This window comes from Populus alba, chromosome 10 (genome assembly GCF_005239225.2).
Source record: "Populus alba chromosome 10, ASM523922v2, whole genome shotgun sequence".
In the NCBI taxonomy this organism is placed as follows: Eukaryota; Viridiplantae; Streptophyta; class Magnoliopsida; order Malpighiales; family Salicaceae; genus Populus; species Populus alba.
The window spans coordinates 6,554,461-6,574,686 of record NC_133293.1 but is presented as its reverse complement, the minus strand read 5'-3'; the positions used below and the strand labels follow the sequence as shown (position 1 = coordinate 6,574,686).

General features: G+C 28.3%; 2 protein-coding genes and 1 pseudogene across 2 annotated transcripts; all 3 read left to right on the top strand.

Annotated features, from left to right (window-relative positions):
- Nucleotides 1–6,903: 6,903 nt before the first annotated feature.
- LOC140956001 (putative disease resistance protein At1g58400) lies at nt 6,904–7,950 on the top strand (annotated as a pseudogene).
- A 1,952-nt stretch (nt 7,951–9,902) lies between these two features.
- On the top strand, nt 9,903–14,214 carry LOC118045428 (AP-1 complex subunit mu-2). The gene is made up of 7 exons (XM_035054050.2): nt 9,903–10,105; nt 10,214–10,317; nt 12,984–13,091; nt 13,238–13,334; nt 13,435–13,532; nt 13,647–13,788; nt 13,910–14,214. Exons 1-7 carry the CDS (start codon nt 9,947–9,949, stop codon nt 14,063–14,065), a joined length of 864 nt encoding a protein of 287 aa, XP_034909941.1. The 5' UTR covers nt 9,903–9,946; the 3' UTR covers nt 14,066–14,214.
- A 3,287-nt stretch (nt 14,215–17,501) lies between these two features.
- Nucleotides 17,502–19,352, top strand: LOC118045460 (putative disease resistance protein At1g58400). Its single transcript, XM_073411732.1, has one exon. The coding sequence runs from the start codon at nt 17,706–17,708 to the stop codon at nt 19,350–19,352; it is 1,647 nt and encodes a 548-aa protein (XP_073267833.1). The 5' UTR covers nt 17,502–17,705.
- Nucleotides 19,353–20,226: the final 874 nt, after the last annotated feature.

The window sequence follows — 20,226 nt, the reverse complement described above, 5'->3', positions numbered from 1 at the left end:
TTCAAATCATTAATATTTTTATGAATATTTATTTTAATTATTTTTAGTTTTTATTCAAAAACATGCTACTAATTAAAAAAAACCCTGTTCTTGTCAAACAAAAATACATGAATAAAAATAAAAAACTCACCTAACAAAATATTTTTTTCCTGTTAGTTTTGGTCTTCAAATTTAATTTTTATAATAATTCATACCCTATTAAGAGAGGAGAGAAACAAATTCTCAGTAATTCATATTTATTCTACAAAACAATCAATGAGTTCGTCTTCTTAAAGAGAAAATGTGAAATGAAGGTGACTTTTCTCTTTAACGATACCAAAAAGTAGATCAAAACATTTTATTATAGCTTTGGTATTGTTCAAGCATTGATAAAACCTATGAAATCTCTATTGTTCGGTAAGAAACAAAACGCTATTCATTTCACACTTTGATCATTGTAGTTTTTAATTTTTTTTCCATCATGCATATTCAATCCATGTAATTTTTGTTTTGTTTATTTTAGTTTTCAAACTTTATTTTCACACATTTTTATTATAATTTCAAAATATTTTTGTTCCTAAATTTTAAAAGAGGAGAAAGAAAGTTGTTGAAAAACAAAAAAAGATAGATATTTTAGCTAGCCATAAAAGAGACTAATCTTGGTGTTAAAAACTTCATTTCAATTATAATTTCAATTATTAGAAATTTTTATTGAATTTCTTTAAGTTTGTATTGAAAAAACCATGTTGTTGATAAAAAAAAAAAATCATGGCTATGTAAATTATTGAAATTATTTCAAGTATTTATTTTAATAGTCATAAAATCAAATAAAAGCAGGTTTTAAAATGACCCTGTGACATCATGTGGATAACAAACTAGTAAACCAAACTAAAATTGAGAATAAAATTGTATTTTCATCACATTTGATTTGCGTGTTACTTTTTTTCTTCTCTTTTCAATCAATTTTTTGTCTTAAAAAATAGAGAATAAAATTGTATTCTAAATAAAATTATTATTAAGATGATAATAAAAACATTATCATGTCGTGCTACAATTTTTAAATAAAATTATAGTTTTTATAGTAATATTAATAGTTGTTTTATCAATGATAAACATCAACAACTGCGAATTAAATTAATTTTTTTTAAATGATAATTTTTTTAATTCATAAAATCGAAGCTGATGAAGTGATTGTTGTAGAGGTTTCAAAACTCTATACTTTTTATTATAAACTAACAAATCTAAAAAAGATGAATTTTCTATGTAGGAATTTTTAGGCCAATAAAAATAGGATTTGTGCTTCTTATAATTATTTTGTATTGGAGATGAAAAGAAAAAACCAAAAATTTTAAAAGAATAAAAATAATGATAATTTAATTTCCAGCATGGTAATAAGTAGGAGCAACATGGGATCACTCCTTTTAAAATCAAAAAAGAAGAATTTATTGAAGGGGAAATAAGAAATATTTTGTTATTCCTAAGAGTGGATTCTTTTTTTTAATTGTTGGTGGTCCTATCTTTTTTTATATTTAGACGTGATTTGTTAATAGTAATAAATAAAGATAATAAGGAATAGAAGAAATTGATCACCTGGATCTTGTATAGAATAAATAGTTTAATGGAAGTCAGAATTTTCAAAAATATTTTGAACATTTCATTTCTAAATAGAATATTTTTTTTTCAAGTGTTTGCAATTATATATTAATCAAGCTAATCCTTTGAATCTAGATCCAACGGGTACCATATCACTTGTAATGATGTTTTTTTTCAAGTCTGACACCAATCAATTCGAATTTCGACTGCAAAGAGTAATTTTTGTTAAAATGTGAGCAATTTCTTGAAAACTCTCTTTAGATATGAAACCTTGAGTATTTAATGAACCTAAATTGCTTATTTTTTTACACATTTCTCTATTTTTCCTGAATTGGATGCGTTTTCTCCTCCACCACTTCTTCAAGAGTTTTCCTTACGTGGGGGATTAATTGAGATGCCCGTTTGGTTTGCCTCCATGGAAAACCTCACCCGCCTATCATTAGGGAATTCTAATGATTTTTACTTCATTTAATTCAAATCATTAATATTTGTATGTATATTTATTTTAATTTCTTTTAGTATTTATTCAAAAACATGCTACTAATTAAAAAAAAAACCATGTTCTTTTCAAACAAAAATACATGAATAAGAAATGAAATACTCACCCAACAAAATATTTTTTTCTCCACAGTATACGTCATTGTATTTTTATATATATATAAATATCAATTTTAATTACCAAAAAAACTAAATGAAAAAAGATTTTGAAAACCACCACACAATGGAAAAAATTAGTAAATATATTAAAAGAGCTAGACTTTTGACTGCAACTCTGATATTGTTCAAATAGAAATAAAACATTGTAGATTACACGGTAGAAAAACAATGAAATCTTTATTGTTCACCTACAAATAAAACAATATTGATTGTATGCTCTAGTCTCTAAAGTTTTTTAATTTTTGATCCGTTTTAGTTTGAAGTGGTAGTTTTTGGTCTTCAAACTTTATTTTTCTAATAAATGAGTCCTTATGTTTCGAGAGAAAAAAGAGAAAGCCATTAGAAAAAAAAGATAGGAGAGAGAAAGTCCTCACTCATCCATTTTTATCCCACAAAAAAAATTAATATTGATGTCAATGAGTTCTCTTAAAAAAAAAATCAATGAATGTTCTTTTAGTCTTTAATCATCCCAAAAAGTAGATCAAAACATTTTATTATAACTTTGGTACTGTTCAAGTACTGATATAACATGTGAAATCTCTAGTGCATGAAACAAAACACTGTTTATTTTACACTTTGATTATAGGAGTTTTCAATTTATTTTTTCTTATTCAATCCATGTAGTTCATTTTAGTCTTTTCATTATATTTTTTGTTCCTAGATCCCAAGAGAGGAAAAAGAAAGTCATGGAAAAACAAAGAAGATTAATATTTTAGCTAGTCATAAAAGATTTTAATTTTAGTGTCAATGAGTTCATTTTAAAGAGAAAAATTCAAAAAAAAGTTGTATTTTTCCTCTAACCATGATGGAAAATGTAGAACTTACCAAAAAAAATGATGGAAAATGTAGATTGAGGCCTGGAAAGCTTTTTTTAGGCTTGATTTATAATTTTTTTAAGTGATTAAAGAATATTTTGGAATTGTAAATGAAGTTATTGAGGTTCCTAATATATATTTTCAAGTAAAAAAAGTTGAGGTTTTGATTTTAGGAGTCCAAAAAACTCAAACTCTTCTAGTACTTGAAAATTTTACTAATAGATAAAAACATAATTTGTCTAAACAGATAATGTGTTGTTTATTCATTTGACAGACTATATGTATTTTGCCCTTTCTTCTAGACCTAGGCATATATTACCTTTAATTGGCCCTTCACATTTCACATTTTTTTTTAATATTTTTTTAATAAAATTATCTTTAAAAAATATTTGATTATGCCACAGTCTTCAATTGCGATTAGAGTTTTGTTAGATAATATTAACACTTATTTTATAAATAATTATGTATAAAACTCAAATTATTTAATTTTTTATACCATCACATAAAAAATAAGATATTAATTTTTTTTATTAGTTGAAAATTACATTACAAGCCATGATAAGGTTTTATATGAAGAAACAAGCTTCTAATAATTAAAAAAAAAAGAAGCATTGTTCAAAAAAATAAAAAAGAAATGAATGAATAACAAAAAGGGATTTGTCTAAAGAAATAATTTTTTTTCTCCTAAATTTAAATCATTTGAATTATTAGGAATTTTTATTGAATTTGTTTAAGTTTGTATTGAAAAAAACCATGTTGTTGATAAAAACAAATCATGGCAATGTCAAATTATTGAAATTATTTCAAGCATTTATTTTAATAGTCATAAAATAAAATAAAAGCAGGTTTTAAAATTACCATGCAACATCTTGTGGATAAAAAACTAGTAAAATAAACAAAAAGATTTTTGTAGAACTTAGTCGTTCCCTAGACATAAGACAACCGTGAATTGCACTATAGGATAGCGATGCATTTTTTTTTTTATATATTGTTCCACAAGAACAAAAAAGTTTATTTTGGTACCTAAATTTTTGAAGTTTTACATATTTTGTCTGGTAATGCATTTTTTACATACTTTAGGTGCTCCCGGGCTTTATTTTTTTTGCCCATCACCTTTTTTCTTCTCTTTTCAATCAATTTTTTATCTTAAAAAAAATAGAATAAAATTATATTCTAAATAAAATTATTGAGATGATATTAAAAACATTATCATGTTGTGATATAATTTTTAAATAAAAATTATAGCTTTTATGGTAATATTAATAATTATTTTATAAATGATAAACATCAACAACTGCAAATTAAATTAATTTTGCCTTAAACATAATTTTTTTAAACTCATAAAATCATAACTAATGGAGTGATTGTTGGAGAGGTTTATACTTTTTATTACAAAACTAATAAATCTAAAAAGGATGAATTATTTTGTGTAAGAATTTTTAGGCCTATAAAAATGGGATTTGTGCTTGTGATAATTATCTAGTATTGGAGATGAAAAGAAAGTACCAAAATTTTAAAGGAATAAATAAAATGATAATTTGATTTTTAGTGGTAAAAAATAGGAGCAACATGGGATCATTCCTTTCAAAACAAAAAAGAAGAATTTATTGAAGGGGAAATAAGAAATATTTTGTTATTTCTAAGAGGGGATTCTTTCTTTTAATTGTTGGTGTTCCTATAATTTTTTATATTTAGATGTGATTTGTTAATAATAATAAATAAAAATAATAAAAAATAGAAAGAAATTCATCGTCTGGGTTGTATATCAACATCCAATTATATTAAAAAAAAAAATAAAAAAAAAAGTTTACATCACAACTCATATAGATACAAATAGTGGAAGCACGAATATTTGAAATATTTCATTTTTGAGCAGAATAACTCTTTTTTTTTTTCAATTTGTTTGATCAATTACATATTAATGAAGCTAATCCTTTGAATCTAGTTCCAATGGGTACCATACCACTTAGAAAGATTTTTTTTTTTTTCAAGTCTTTCAACCAAGCAATACGACTGTAGAGAGTAGCTTTTGTTAAAATGTAAGCAATTTCTTGAAAACTCTTCTTAGATATGAAACTTTGAGTACTCAATGAACCTAATATGCATATTTGTTTTTCAAAAAATTAGCTCATGAATATTGTATGAAAATAAACTATTTTTTTTCTTTATTAAAAATATTTTATATAATTTTAATAAATTAATTATTCTTCTATTTTTTTCTCATATAGTCATGTAAAAATTACTAAAGCATGATTCTTTTATTTGTTTGTTTATTTATTGTATCTTGCTTTTCAAATCATGATATATTTTTATTTAAAAAACCTTATTTATGAAAAAAAAGACATGTAAAGGCTAGGAGCCAGTTCAAGGAGCGTAGGTATGGAGTTTTACCAGTAATATGTAACTAAGTCTCCTTTTAATCTATAGATCAGAGTTTTAGGTTTGCTCATGTTTATGTTTCCTGAGTATTCAAAAAAATTTAACTGCACAGTACAACAACAAATGTTGAGATTGAGTTGTCGGTGGCAGTCGATGTTTCCAATCCAAATATTCGGACGTCAATGGGGTCTGCATCATATGCACCTGAAAATGATGCATTATTGTGGAAAATTAAATCTTTTCCTGGTGGGAAGGTATTTTCTTTTTTTCCCAAAAACAAATGGGATCATTTTGTAGTCTTTGTTAACCTTGGCCTGTAGTTTGTATTAGTAACCACCCTTGTTTGAATTCTATTTGCATTTAAATGTGATCTAGGAGTACATGTTGAGGGCAGAGTTCAGTCTTCCCTGTATAACTGCCGAAGAAGCAACTCCTGAGAGAAAAGCTCCTATACGAGTGAAGTTTGAAATACCATATTTTACTGTTTCAAAAACACAATTGTTTGTTGTATTTTATGATATCCGGTGGTGAATGGCATATCTTTAACTCTTTTTCTCACTGCCTCTCCGACTGAGACGAGACTTACCAATTATCGTGGAGTTCATTCTGGAATTGCTTATTGTGCTTAATAAAGAATAACAACAGTGCATTATTGTGCTTAATTTGGACGGGACTTTTCAAGAACAATGTTGCTTTCTTTCATTTTGATCATTGATGATGCTGCTGCTGCTGCGTATTCTTGCAAGTTAAATTTGAATATGCTTCTCTTTGTATGCTCATTGTTCTAAAGACATAAGAATTTGAATTTATAGTTAAATTTTTTTAAAAAAAAACAAGGACCAAAATAAGTAATAAAAATACTATCTATTGTTCGAAAGACACATAAAAATCTAGTTTCATCCTTAAAGTTTAGTTTATGCATATTTGATCTCTATAGTCTTAGAATTATATGTTTCAATCTTAGACTTCTTTTATTTATTTATTTATTTATTTTAGTCTTTGAATGTTGAGAAATGCTAGAAAAAAAAGAAAAGAAGAGATCAATCAGTCAGTCACATTCTTGTTATGAAAAAAATCATTTTTGGTATCAATAAGTTTGTTTTACAAAAATAAGTTCTATGAAATTGATTTAGAACTTTTATCCAATCAAAAACAGAGATCGAGACTTAAAAAGGTTTTTTTTTTAATTTGGTTTGATTCTAGATGTTTAAATAGATTGGAGGGTGTTTTAAGGTTAAAATGAGTTTAATGAGGTTTTTAAAATGTTTTGAGGTAAAAAATAAGTTAAAAAATAGTTTTTGAAGTTGTAAAACTCATACTTTAAATTCAAATCATCATAGATGGGTCAAAATTCAAACTAGAATGTGAAGCCTATTGTTTCTTAATAAATAAAAATATTAGAAAAAATAAAGCATGGAATAAAAGATTTTTTATGGTAAAATGAACCATTACTTTGTGAATTATGATATAAGAAGGTAATATGCAATCTCTATTTATTCTTGGTGTAGACCGCCGTCGACGTTATTCTTTTGATTCTTACCGAGGCCTTTCACGGGCCTATATGAGAAATGTTTGTGGTTTGCACTTTCTGTTGGTGTTGGATTTGGATGGCCGGATAGAGCGCTTACCTGATGAATTGGGAGACTTGATTCACCTGAGGTACTTAGGCTTGGTTGGCTCAGAACTAGATGAGCTTCCAGGGACTTTAGGTAATCTTAAAAGACTGCAAACTTTGGATATAAGGTGGTGTCGACAACTACGCAAACTACCAATACAAATTCTGCATATCCAACAGTTGAGACACCTTCTAATGTCCGACATATTTTATGGTGGTGAAATTAGAGTTCCGAAGGGCATTGGAACATTGGTAAATCTTCACACTTTGTCTGGTATTTATGGTGGAGATGATATTTCCATGGAATTGACTGCCTTAAGCGTTAAGCGTGTGAGTGCCGATCATGCCAGTGAGCTGTTTGCAGCTATAAAGAAGATGGAGAACCTCACATCCCTATCGCTAGTAACAGAGACAAACTACTTTGAAGATACACCTTTCTCTATTTTTCCTGAATTGGATGCGTTTTCTCCTCCGACATATTTGGTTTGCCTCCATGGAAAACCTCACCCGCCTATCATTAAGCGATTCTTATCTATCCGAGAATCCGACTTCAGTCCTTCAGTTTCTTCCCAAATTGAAGCATCTTCAACTCTGGGAAGCCTACAAGGCAAGGCACATTGGTAAAGAATTTTGCAATGCAGGTGGTTTCCCTGTGCTGGAAACTCTCACAATTGCTTCTGAGTTCCTGGCGGAATGGACTGAAATTGAAACAGGAGCTTCTCCACGTTTAAGATATCTTTTTTTTCATTGCTGTCCAAACTTGATTTTTCTTCCTGAAGGGTTGCAGAACATTTCCACACTTCAAGATCTGCTTTTCTTCCAGACCTGAAAAGGCAATTGATGGGTGAAGAGAATTACAAGATCAAGCATGTCCGAGTATTTGGGGATTTGGGGAGGTTTGAGAATCGTTGATTTTCCAACCAAGATATGGAAAAACAGTAACCACAATAGTTTCCAGAGGAAGTTTTTCAAGGATGAAATGCTTTTGCTTCACTCCTCAAATATCATCTCCTGCTTTCTGTTCATTTACTTCTATATCCTGGTGAAGTATGCTATCCTCTACTGTCTTGTATACCTAAATTTGTGCAATCTCCAGCGGAGAAACCAGTGTCCTAGACTCCAAAAAATCTATCTTGATGATGAACGATGTGTTTATCTATTTGCATTTCCTTAATATCTGGATTATTATCTAATTATTCTATAGAATTGCCCTTCTTGTAGATTTCTCTCTAAGGATTGAATCATTAGAAAATCAAGGAGACAATTATATTGTTGGTTTTTTTATTCTTGTTTTTTTTCGTTTGGAAGTGGACATGCTAGATAAGAAACACGTCTATTATATTGGCAACAGTTCATATAAATTATACATCCCATTCCGTGTTTACATAAAATCAAAGGCGTAGCAAATATTGTTTTATGCCTTTTATTTTATTAAATTAATTAATTTTATGTATGTTTATTTTTTTATTATTATTTTTTAAAATAAAAAATTAATTTTTTTGAACAACATTATTAAAAATGATTGTCATGAAGATCCAAGTTGCAAGATCAAATATTTTGGTTTATATGTGACTTTTAACTTTTTAGTTTTTATTTTTATTTATCATTAATGATTATTTATTTATTAACATATGTATTTTTTAATTTATTTTATTAGATGTATAAATAAGTTTTTTTAATTTTGATTTAAAAAAACATTGAAAAAAAAATCTAAATATTAATATTTTTTATAAAAAAAATCCAACTCTAAGTCAAATAGCTATTTAAAACTAGCCGCTAGTAGGGTTTCATAGAGAAGATATTGGGCTGGTATGGTATATCATATTATTACTGTTATTAACTATTACCACTATATACTAAAAAAAACAATGGTACATTATTGTGCTAAATTTGAATGAGACTTTTAAAGAACTGTGATCATCAAATATTATTATGATTATAATCATTATTGTTATATTCTTGCAAGTTAAATTTGAATTTACTTTTTTTCTTTATATAAGTTTAATTTATGCATATATGATCCCCATAATCTAAGAATTATAAGTTTCAATCCTAGATTTATTTATTTATTTATTTTAGTCTCGAGTATTGAGAGATGTTAGAAAAAAAAAAAAAGTCAGTTGATTACATTCTTGGTACGAAAAAAACCAATTTTGTTATCAATAAATTTGTCTTACAAATATAAGTTCTATAAAGATGGTTTAGAATTTTTATCCTGTTCAGAACACATATCAAGACTTAGAAAGTTTTTTTTATTTATTTGGTTTGATTTTATATTTTAGACAGATTAAATGGTGTTTTGAAGTTAAAATGAGTTTAATTAGGTTCTTAAAATGTTTTTTTTTAATGTTTTGAGATAAAAATAAATTGAAAAATAATATTTGAAGCTGCAAAACTTATACTTTAAATTCAAATCATCAAAATGGTAAAAATTCAAACTAGAATGTGGCACCCATTGTTTCTTATTAAAAAAGGAATGTTAGAAAAAATAAAGCATGGAATAAAAGTTTTTTTATAGTAAAATGAACCATTACTTTGAATTATGATATAAGAAGGTAATATGCAATTGTTTTTTTTTTTTTAAATGTTCATAAATATTAAATGAGAATGAAACTATTTTTGTTATGTTTTATTGCATAATTTTAACAGAATTTTGATGATTAATTATTCTTTTATGTTTTTCTTCTGTTGTGTACAAATTATTGATTCATGATTTTTTATATTTTTAATGATAAATCTTTATTTAAAAAACAATACTTCTATTAAAAAACATGGTTTTTGAAGACCAAGAAGAAATACATGAATTTTGTTGCTCATTTGATGCAAAACATATTATTATCATTATTATTGAGGCAATGACAGGGGTGGTGCCTTGTTGTGCATTTGTCAGTACGAGTTACTTGATGAAATGATGGACTTTGGTTACCCTCAGTATACCGAAGCAAAAATTCTTAGCGAGTTTTTCAAGACTAATGCCTACAGGATGGAAACCTCACAGAGGCCTCCCATGGCTGTCACTAATGCAGTGTCCTGGCGCAGCGAAGGGATAGATTACAAGAAGAATGAAGTATTTTCTCATCCTTTTCATTCCTTTTTTTGTCAGAGCAGCTTGTTTTTTTTAATTGAATAATTAATATTACTGGATGATGATGAAGCTTTGTTATTATTTGCTCAGGTTTTCTTGGATGTTGTTGAGAGTGTCAATATACTTGTCAACAGCAATGGACAAGTGATTAGGTCAGATGTTGTGGGGGCTTTAAAAATGAGAACGTATCTAAGGTACAGTTAGAAACAGTCAGTTATCTGGAATTAATCATTGCTGGTAGTTTTTTCTTGGTTCATTTACGGTTTAGCTTGTTATTCCTTAAGGTAGTGTACTTGCAGGCATGTTTTGTGAAGATAACTGCTAGGATATTCAGATGCTGTTTAGTATTTACGATATGCAGGTTCACACGCTGCGGCGAGTTTATAAAATAAATATATTTAATAGTATTATAATTGTAAACCAACGCTAGATAAATAATAGAAACTAAAGATATGAAGAGACTAATATTTCATGACGGAAAAAAAAAAAGTTGTGTTAGTGATCAAAACTTAGAGACTGAACAAAATGATTTGTAGCAATCTATAGTATTTTTGGGAGGAAAGATACATTGCTTTCGCCACATGATTTAGCTTTTCTGTTAATAAAAAGCAAAAAAATTACAAAGCTAAATTTTCTACCAACTTAATATTAAAAAAACCAACAAAGATAATTTTGGAAGGAAAAAAACCTATAAGAAAAAACATTGTAGCAATTGATAATGTTTTGTGAGGAAAACTACAGTGCTTTCCCCAATAAAATAAAATAAATAACCATTTAAAGAAATATTGTAGCAATCCTTAGTGTTTTGTAAGAAAAATTACAACGCTTTCCCTATATGATTTGGCTTTATTGTAATTATAATTCTTAACCAACTTAATATTTTTAAAAAATAGACAAAGATAATTTTGAAAAAAAATAAAAAAAAAAATCATATGGGAAAACACTGCAATAATTCACAGTATTTTAAAGAAAAAAAATTATAAAGCTAAATTCTTAACTAGCTCAATATTAAAAAAATTAAATAGACAAAGACAATTTTATAAAAAAAAAATATTAAATGAAAACACAAAAAAGGGGAAAAATCATGTTAGAAACACTGTAGCAATTCATGGTGTTTTGTGATGAAAGCTACAGTGCTTCCCCACATCATTTAAACCTTATTTATAATGACTTTTAATAATAATTTTCAACAATGTTTTGTGAGGAAAGCTACAATGTTTTTCCCATATGATTAAGTTTTATTACAAAGTTAAATTCTAACCAACTCGATATTAAAAAAAATAAAATCGATGAAGATATTTTTGAAAAAAAAAATATTACAAAAAAGAAAAACACAAAAGAAACTGGAACAAAACCATGTGAGGAAAAATTGTATCAATCCATAGTGTTTTGTGAGTAAAAACTTGTATTTATTTGTAATTGCAATTCTTAACCAACTTAATATTTAAAAAGTAAAACTGACAAACACAATTTTAGAAAAAAAAAAACATAATAAAACATAAAAAAAAAAAAAACCGTATGAGAAAAAACACTGTAGCAATCCACAATAATTTGCGAGGAAAGTTACGGTGCTTTCCTCACATATTGTAATTGTAATTTTTAACCAGCTCAATATTAAAAAAACAAAAAAAAAAGATAATTTTGGAGAAAATCATAAAAAAAAAAAAAACAATGTGGAGAAACACTGTAGTAATTAACAATGTTTTAAAGAAAAAAAATTACAAAACTAAATTCTTAATCAGCTCAATATAAAAAAAAGTCAACAAATATAATTCTGAAAAAATAAAAAAAAATAAAATAGAAAAACTATGTGGAAAAACAACATAGCAATCCACAGTATTTTAAAGGAAAAAATTACAAAGTAGAATTTTTAACCAGTTCAATATTTAAAAAGTAAAATCAATAAAAAAAATTTAAAAGGACTTAAATGGAAAAAAAGAAAAAAAAAAGCAAAGTTGGAAAAAAAAAAAGGAAAGCAATTTTGAAAAAAAAAACAAAAAAAAAAAAAAAGAGAGCGAAAGTTGAAAAAAAAAAATGCAAAACAAAAGGACAAAAAACAAAAGAAAAAAAGAAGTAAAGTTGGAAAAAAAAATTTTGAAAAAAAAAACGAAAAAAAAAAAAAAAGAGAGGGAAAGTTGAAATAAAAAAAAAAAGAAAAAATGCAAAAAAAAAGAAAGACTGTTGATTACTGTTGTAATCTACAGTGATTTAAGTGTGAGGAACAGTGATTTCCCCACACCATTTAAATAATGTTATAATATTACTTTGGTAAGCAGCTATTTGTAGTACTGGTCTGTAAAGTATTTGTATTGATGAATTTTTGGTCCCACTCATTAGTGATGCTGCTCTTGAAGTGCTACACAATTTTTGTAAGTTTTGCTGTTGAACTCTTAGTTTAATATGCCAGCTAGTATTGTTGTTGATTAACGTGGTAGAGAAATTTTGTGGCTAGACCATTACTTTCTTTCAAATTGTTTCCAAATGTAGTACTTTGTGACACTTGTTTTTGTCAATCAAACTCATGGTTCCTTGCAACAAACTTTTAAAACACAACTTTTTTCTTCTTTTCCAATATATTAAGTTATATAATGCAACAATTAACTTGTTTGGTAACACAGTTGAAATGGGAGAACATGCTCACTTTTCTAAAAACAGAGCCATCTATTCATTATGATGTCACCCGATTCTATGGGGCCATACTGTCTCAGAAAGGGAACTTTGGAGTTAGTTCCACTATTTAGCAATATTGCATGAAGTGACTGCTCCATTCTATAAATGTATTAATATGTACCTTCAAAGTGTGACGTGACTTGCACAGAACTTTAACTTTAATTACAAGTTTTCCATGGTTATGTTGCAGCGGCATGCCTGAGTGTAAGCTTGGCCTAAATGATAGAGTTTTATTGGAGGCCCAAGGACGGGCAACAAAGGGAAAGGCCATTGATTTGGAGGACATCAAATTTCACCAGTATGTAGCTTAATTCTCTGGTCTACTTGAATTCTTGTGTTGGTTTGTACAGTTGTTGCTCATGGAAATAGATGCCAATTTATTATGAGTGAAGGTTGCTCATTACAATCTAGACCTTTTGAAACTAAATACGCAATTTGGTTCAGGTGTGTGCGTTTGGCTCGATTTGAAAATGATCGGACAATATCGTTTATACCTCCTGATGGGGCTTTTGATCTCATGACATATAGACTCAGCACTCAGGTTCATTCTATAGTTTTTGAGATCTTTCTTAAAAAGAAAAAGACGACCACCTTGGTTACTTTTCTAAGCATTTGATGAGTTCCATTATGCCTTGTTTCAGGTAAAGCCTCTGATTTGGGTAGAAGCTCAAGTTGAAAGGCATTCAAGAAGTCGTGTTGAGATAATGGTAAAGGCTAGGAGCCAGTTCAAGGAGCGTAGGTATGGAGTTTTACCAGTAATATGTAACTAAGTCTCCTTTTAATCTATAGATCAGAGTTTTAGGTTTGCTCATGTTTATGTTTCCTGAGTATTCAAAAAAATTTAACTGCACAGTACAGCAACAAATGTTGAGATTGAGTTGTCGGTGGCAGTCGATGTTTCCAATCCAAATATTCGGACGTCAATGGGGTCTGCATCATATGCACCTGAAAATGATGCATTATTGTGGAAAATTAAATCTTTTCCTGGTGGGAAGGTATTTTCTTTTTTTCCCAAAAACAAATGGGATCATTTTGTAGTCTTTGTTAACCTTGGCCTGTAGTTTGTATTAGTAACCACCCTTGTTTGAATTCTATTTGCATTTAAATGTGATCTAGGAGTACATGTTGAGGGCAGAGTTCAGTCTTCCCTGTATAACTGCCGAAGAAGCAACTCCTGAGAGAAAAGCTCCTATACGAGTGAAGTTTGAAATACCATATTTTACTGTTTCAAAAACACAATTGTTTGTTGTATTTTATGATATCCGGTGGTGAATGGCATATCTTTAACTCTTTTTCTCACTGCCTCTCCGACTGAGACGAGACTTACCAATTATCGTGGAGTTCATTCTGGAATTGCTTTCTTTTGTCTAAATTTGGATGACGTTAAAGGGGCTAAGATTTCCAAATTAGGGCTAGCGTTGATTACTCCAAACTATGAATTGTGGTACCTGAAAGTTTGGATTCTTGTGTAATGGGATCTAGACTTGTTGTTTTCATAATCCAGAGTGTGCGAGTGGCAACATCTATTATGAACTATTAACTATAAATCTAAGTATATTTCTTTTGTCCTTTTTGTTATTATTTTTAATTTGACCCTTATTGAATCAAATTATAGGCCAATTTGTTAGGGGAAAGATGGGATTGAATGACCAGAGATTAAAGTGAAAAACATAGGGAATGAGTGATTTTAAAATGTTTTGGATAAATTTCAAATTAAAAATATTGGGTCCTTTTAGTTTTCAAAATTTATGGGCAAGATCAATTTTGGTTTTAATTGATAAAAGATTAATTTTGGTTTAGAACTTTTATCCAATCAAAAACACAGATTGAGGCTTAGAAAGTTTTTTTTTATTTGGTTTGATTTTAGATGTTTAAATAGATTTGAGGGTGTTTTGGGGTTAAAATGAGTTTGATGACGTTCTTAAAATGTTTTCAAGTAAAAATAAATTAAAAAATAGTTTTTGAAGTTGTTAAACTCATACTTTAAATTCAAATCATCATAGATGGTCAAAATTCAAACTAGAATGTGGTGCCTATTGTTTCTTAATAAAAAATAATTATTAGAAAAAATAAAGCATGGAATAAAAGATTTTTTATGGTAAAATGAACCATTACTTTGTGAATTATGATATAAGAAGGTAATATGCAATTTGTTTTTTTTTTAAATGTTCATAAAATATTAAATGAGAATAAAACTATTTTGTTATTTTTTATTATATATTTTTTTTTACATAATTTTGATGATTAATTATTCTTTTATGTTTTTCTTCTATTGTGTACAAATTATTGATTCATGATTTTTATATTTTTTTAATGAAAATTTCTTTTCAAATCATAATAAATCTTTATTTAAAAAAACAATACTTCTATTAAAAAAACATGTTTTTTGGAAACAAAAAAATAAATGCATGAATAATAAAAAGCGATTTTTAATTGAAAATGATACATTTTTTTTCCTTTTATAATTCAAATCATTAATATTTTTATAAATATTTATTTTAATTATTTTTAGTTTTTATTCAAAAACATGCTACCAATTAACAAAAAACCTGTTCTTGTCAAACAAAAATACATGAATAAAAAATGAAAAACTCACCTAACAAAATACTTTTTTTCTGTTAGTTTTGGTCTTCAAATTTTATTTTTATAATATTTCATACCCTATTAAGAGAGGAGAGAAAAAAAATTCTCACTAGTTCATATTTATTGCACAAAACAATCAATGAGTTCGTCTTCTTAGAGAGAAAATGTGAAATGAAGGTGACTTTTCTCTTTAACCATACCAAAAAGTAGATCAAAACATTTTATTTAGGCTTTTGGTATTGTTCAAGCATTGATATAAACTATGAAATCTCTATTGTTTGGTAAGAAAACAAAACACTATTCATTTCACACTTTGATCATTGTAGTTTTTAAATTTTTTCATCATATTCAATCCATGTAATTTTTGTTTTGTTTATTTTAGTTTTTAAACTTTATTTTCACACATTTTTATTATAATTTCAAAATATTTTTGTTCTTAAATTTTAAAAGAGGAGAAAGAAAGTTGTTGAAAAACAAAAAAGATAGACATTTTACCTAGCCATAAAAGAGACTAATCTTGGTGTTAAAAATTTCATTTCAATTATTAGAAATTTTTATTGAATTTCTTTAAGTTTGTATTGAAAAAACCATGTTGTTGATAAAAAAAAATAATCATGGCTATGTAAAATTATTGAAATTATTTCAAGTATTTATTTTAATAGTCATAAAATCAAATAAAAGCAGGTCTTAAAATGACCCTGCGACATCATGTGGATAACAAACTAGTAAACTAAACCAAAATTGAGAATAAAATTGTATTTTCATCACATTTTATTTGCGTGTTTACTTTTTTTCTTTTCTTTTCAATCAATTTTTTGTCTTAAAAAATAGAGAATAAAATTGTATTCTAAATAAAATTATTGAGATGATATTAAAAACATTATCATGCCGTGCTACAATTTTTAAATAAAATTATAGTTTTTATAGTAATATTAATAGTTGTTTTATAAATGATAAACATCAACAACTGCGAATTAAATTAATTTTTCCTTAATGATAATTTTTTAAATTCATAAAATCAAAGCTGATAAAGTGATTGCTAGAGAGGTTTCAAAACTCTATACTTTTTATTATAAAACTAATAAATCTAAAAAAGATGAATTATTTTATGTAAGAATTTTTAGGCCAATAAAAATAGGATTTGTGCTTCTTATAATTATTTTGTATTGGAGATGAAAAGAAAGAACCAAAAATTTTAAAATAATAAAAATAATGATAATTTAATTTTCAGCGTGGTAATAAATAGGAGCAACATGGGATCACTCTTTTTAAAACCAAAAAGAAGAATTTATTGAAGGGGATATAAGAAATGTTTTGTTATTCCTAAGAGTGGATTCTTTTTTTTAATTGTTGGTGGTCCTATGATTTTTTATATTTAGACGTGATTTGTTAATAGTAATAAATAAAGATAATAAGAAATAGAAAAAATTGATCACCTGGATTGTGTATAGAATAAATAGTTTAATGGAAGTCAGAATTTTCAAAAATATTTGGAAAATTTCATTTCTAAATAGAAGATTTTTTAATTTTAAAAAATATTTGGAACATTTCATTTCTAAATAGAAGATTTTGTTTTCAAGTGTTCGCAATTATATATTAATCAAGTTAATCCTTTGAATCTAGATCGATCCAACGGGTACCATATCACTTGTAATGATGTCTTTTTCAAGTCAATCCTTTGAATCTAGATCGATCCAACGGGTACCATATCACTTGTAATGATGTCTTTTTCAAGTCTGACACCAATCAATTTGACTACAAAGAGTAACTTTCGTTAAAATATGAGCAATTTCTTGAAAATTTTCTTTAGATATGAAACTTTGAGTATTCAATGAACCTAATATGTATATATTTTTTAAACAAATTGCTTATGAATATTGTATGAAAATTAAATATTTTTTTCTTTATTAAAAATATTTTATATAATTTTGTTAAATTAATTATTCTTCTATTTTTTTTCATATAGTCATGTAAAAATTACCAAAGCATTTGTTTGTTTATTTACTATATCTTGTTTTTCAAATCTATAGGCAACTAGATAAGCAAATTAAAATCTACAGCAACCATCCTTTGACAAATGTTATGAATTTAGGCTATGGGGTAGGTGGGAGGGTCGGATTTTTTAATAACCAGGCATTATATACCTTATCTTTGGCCTCCCCACAAACACAGGAAGCACCTCGGCTGGTTCGTTGCCATCGCTGACGTTGACTTCAAATATTACTAGATACAAAATAAATAATCTTACAATATAAATTCTGTTCTGAGATGCACAGCAGATGCAAATCAGGACTTCATTAGGGTTTGTTTGAGCTTGTAATATCCAACCATGCCTTATTTCAACTTCACTCAAGAGATAGGCGAACCTGACTTGGTTACCAGGGAAATTCGGGGGATTAAATCTGAAGCTAGGTTTTTTCTAAGCACATCAGCAGCAGAAGGATTACGCTCATCAAGAGTCGCTGACATCACAGGTGAGAGTTCTTCTTCAGAATCTTTCAAATTCAAGTATGCAAAGCTTCCTGAGTACCTTAAGTCATGCCTAGACTACTCTGCCATTGTTTGTGAGAGATATCCTGTAGAGATAGGAAAACTAGTTCGGCTTTTGTTGGCTGAAGGTCTTATAGAAGACAGACCAGGGGATATCATGGAGGATGTAGCAGGAAATGTTCTCAAGGAATTGATTGACCTAGGAATGCTTCAAAAAGAAGAACAAGGGACTCAAGTAAAAGTCCCTGCATCGTATCTCCGGTTATGTATTCTTAAATTGGAGAAACAAGATTTTGTTTCTAAACCTGCAAACTCACCTGTGCGTTTAGGGATCAGAGATGATGGAAGGGATATCTATCCTAACGTTGAAGGCCTTCTAATTCAATCTCTATTTATTTTCGGTGTATACCGCCGTCATTATTCTATTGATTCTTACCGAGGCCTTTCACGGGCCTATATGAGAAATGTTTGTGGTATGCACTTTCTGTTGGTGTTGGATTTGCGTGGCGAGATAGAGTGCTTACCTGATGAATTGGGAGACTTGATTCACCTGAGGTACTTAGGCTTGTTTACCTCAAATCTAGATGAGCTTCCAGGGACTTTAGGGAATCTTAAAAGACTGCAAACTTTGGATATAAGGTGGTGTCGACAACTACGCAAACTACCAAAACAAATTCTGCATATCCAGCAGTTGAGACACCTTCTAATGTCCGACAGCATTTTTTATCGTGAAATTAGAGTTCCGAAGGGCATTGGAACATTGGTAAATCTTCACACTTTGTCTGGTATTTATGGTGGAGATGATATTGCCATGGAATTGATTGCCTTAAACCAGCTACGAGAGCTCGGCGTTAAGCGTGTGCGTGCCGATCATGCCAGTGAGCTGTTTGCAGCTATAAAGAAGATGGAAAACCTCACATCCCTATGGCTAGAAGCAGAGGGAGACTACTTTGAAGATCCACGTTTCTCTATTTTTCCTGAATTGGATGCGTTTTCTCCCCCGCCACGTCTTCAAGAGTTTTTATTAGATGGGGTATTAATTGAGATGCCCGTTTGGTTTGCCTCCATGGAAAACCTCACCAGCCTATCATTAATCAATTCTTATCTATCCGAGAATCCAACTTCAGTCCTTCAGTTTCTTCCCAAATTGAAGCATCTTAAACTCTGCCATGCCTACAAGGCAAGGCACATTGGTAAGGAATTTTGCGATGCAGGTGGTTTCCCTGTGCTGGAAACTCTCACAATTGCTTCTGAGTTCCTGGCGGAATGGACTGAAATTGAAACTGGAGCTTTTCCACGTTTGAGATATCTTTGTTTTCATGACTGTCGAAACTTGATTTTTCTTCCTGAAGGGTTGCAGAACATTTCCACACTTCAAGATCTGCGTTTCCGCCGCTGGAATCCAGACCTTAGAAGGCGATTGATGGGTGAAGAGAATTACAAGATCAAGCATGTCCCAAATATTTGCCCGAGTTGGGATTGTTGATTTTCCAACCAAGAAATGGAAAAACATTAACCACGATAGTTTCCACAGGAAGTCTTTCAAGGATGAAATGCTTTTGCTTTACTCCTCAAATATCATCTCCTGCTTTCTGTTCATTTACTTCAATATTCCTCAAACATTAACCACGATAGTGTGCTATCCTCTACTGTCTTGTATACCTAAATGTGTGCAATCTCCAGCGGAGAAACCAGTGTACTAGACTCCAAAAAATCTATCTTGATGATGAACGATGTGTTTATCTATTTGCATTTCGTTAATATCTGGATTATTATCTAATTATTCTATAGAATTGCTCTTCTTGTAGATTTCTCTCTAAGGATTGAATCATTAGAAAATCGAGGAGACAGTTATATTGTTGGTTTTTTATTCTTGATTTTTTTCGCTTGGAAGTGGACTTGCTAGATAAGAAACACGTCTATTATATTGGCAACAGTTCATATAAATTATTAAAAAACTCTAAAACGCGTGGGATATTTCTTATAGCAGTTTTCTTATTTTGTTTTTTTTTTTTTTTTTGTTTCCTCTCTCTTTTTTTTTTTTTTTTTCTGTGGCAGGTTTTTTTTTCTTTTGTTTTTTTTTTCCATTTTGTTTCTTCTTTTTTTTTACATGTTTTTTTGTCCTTTTTTTTTTTTTACCAAAATTGAATTCTCTTCTTGTTTTTTTTTTAGTTTTTTTTAATTTTTTTTTTCAAAATTATCTTTGCTTATTTTTTAAAATATTGAGCTGGTTGAAAATTTAACTACGTAGTCTTTTTATTTAAAATATTATGGATTGCTATAATATTTTCATACATTCTTTTTTTTTTCTTTTTATGATTTATTTATTTTTTCAATAATATTAACACTTATTTTATAAA

Excerpts from the sequence above, each read along its gene's own strand:
- LOC118045428 (XM_035054050.2), top strand. The coding sequence starts at position 9,947 with ATGATGGACTTTGGTTACCCTCAGTATACCGAAGCAAAAATTCTTAGC. Across the intron at positions 13,092-13,237 it reads GAGGACATCAAATTTCACCA|GTGTGTGCGTTTGGCTCGAT; the intron begins GTATGTAGCTTA and ends AATTTGGTTCAG. Across the intron at positions 13,335-13,434 it reads CATATAGACTCAGCACTCAG|GTAAAGCCTCTGATTTGGGT; the intron begins GTTCATTCTATA and ends GCCTTGTTTCAG.
- LOC118045460 (XM_073411732.1), top strand. The coding sequence starts at position 17,706 with ATGCCTTATTTCAACTTCACTCAAGAGATAGGCGAACCTGACTTGGTT.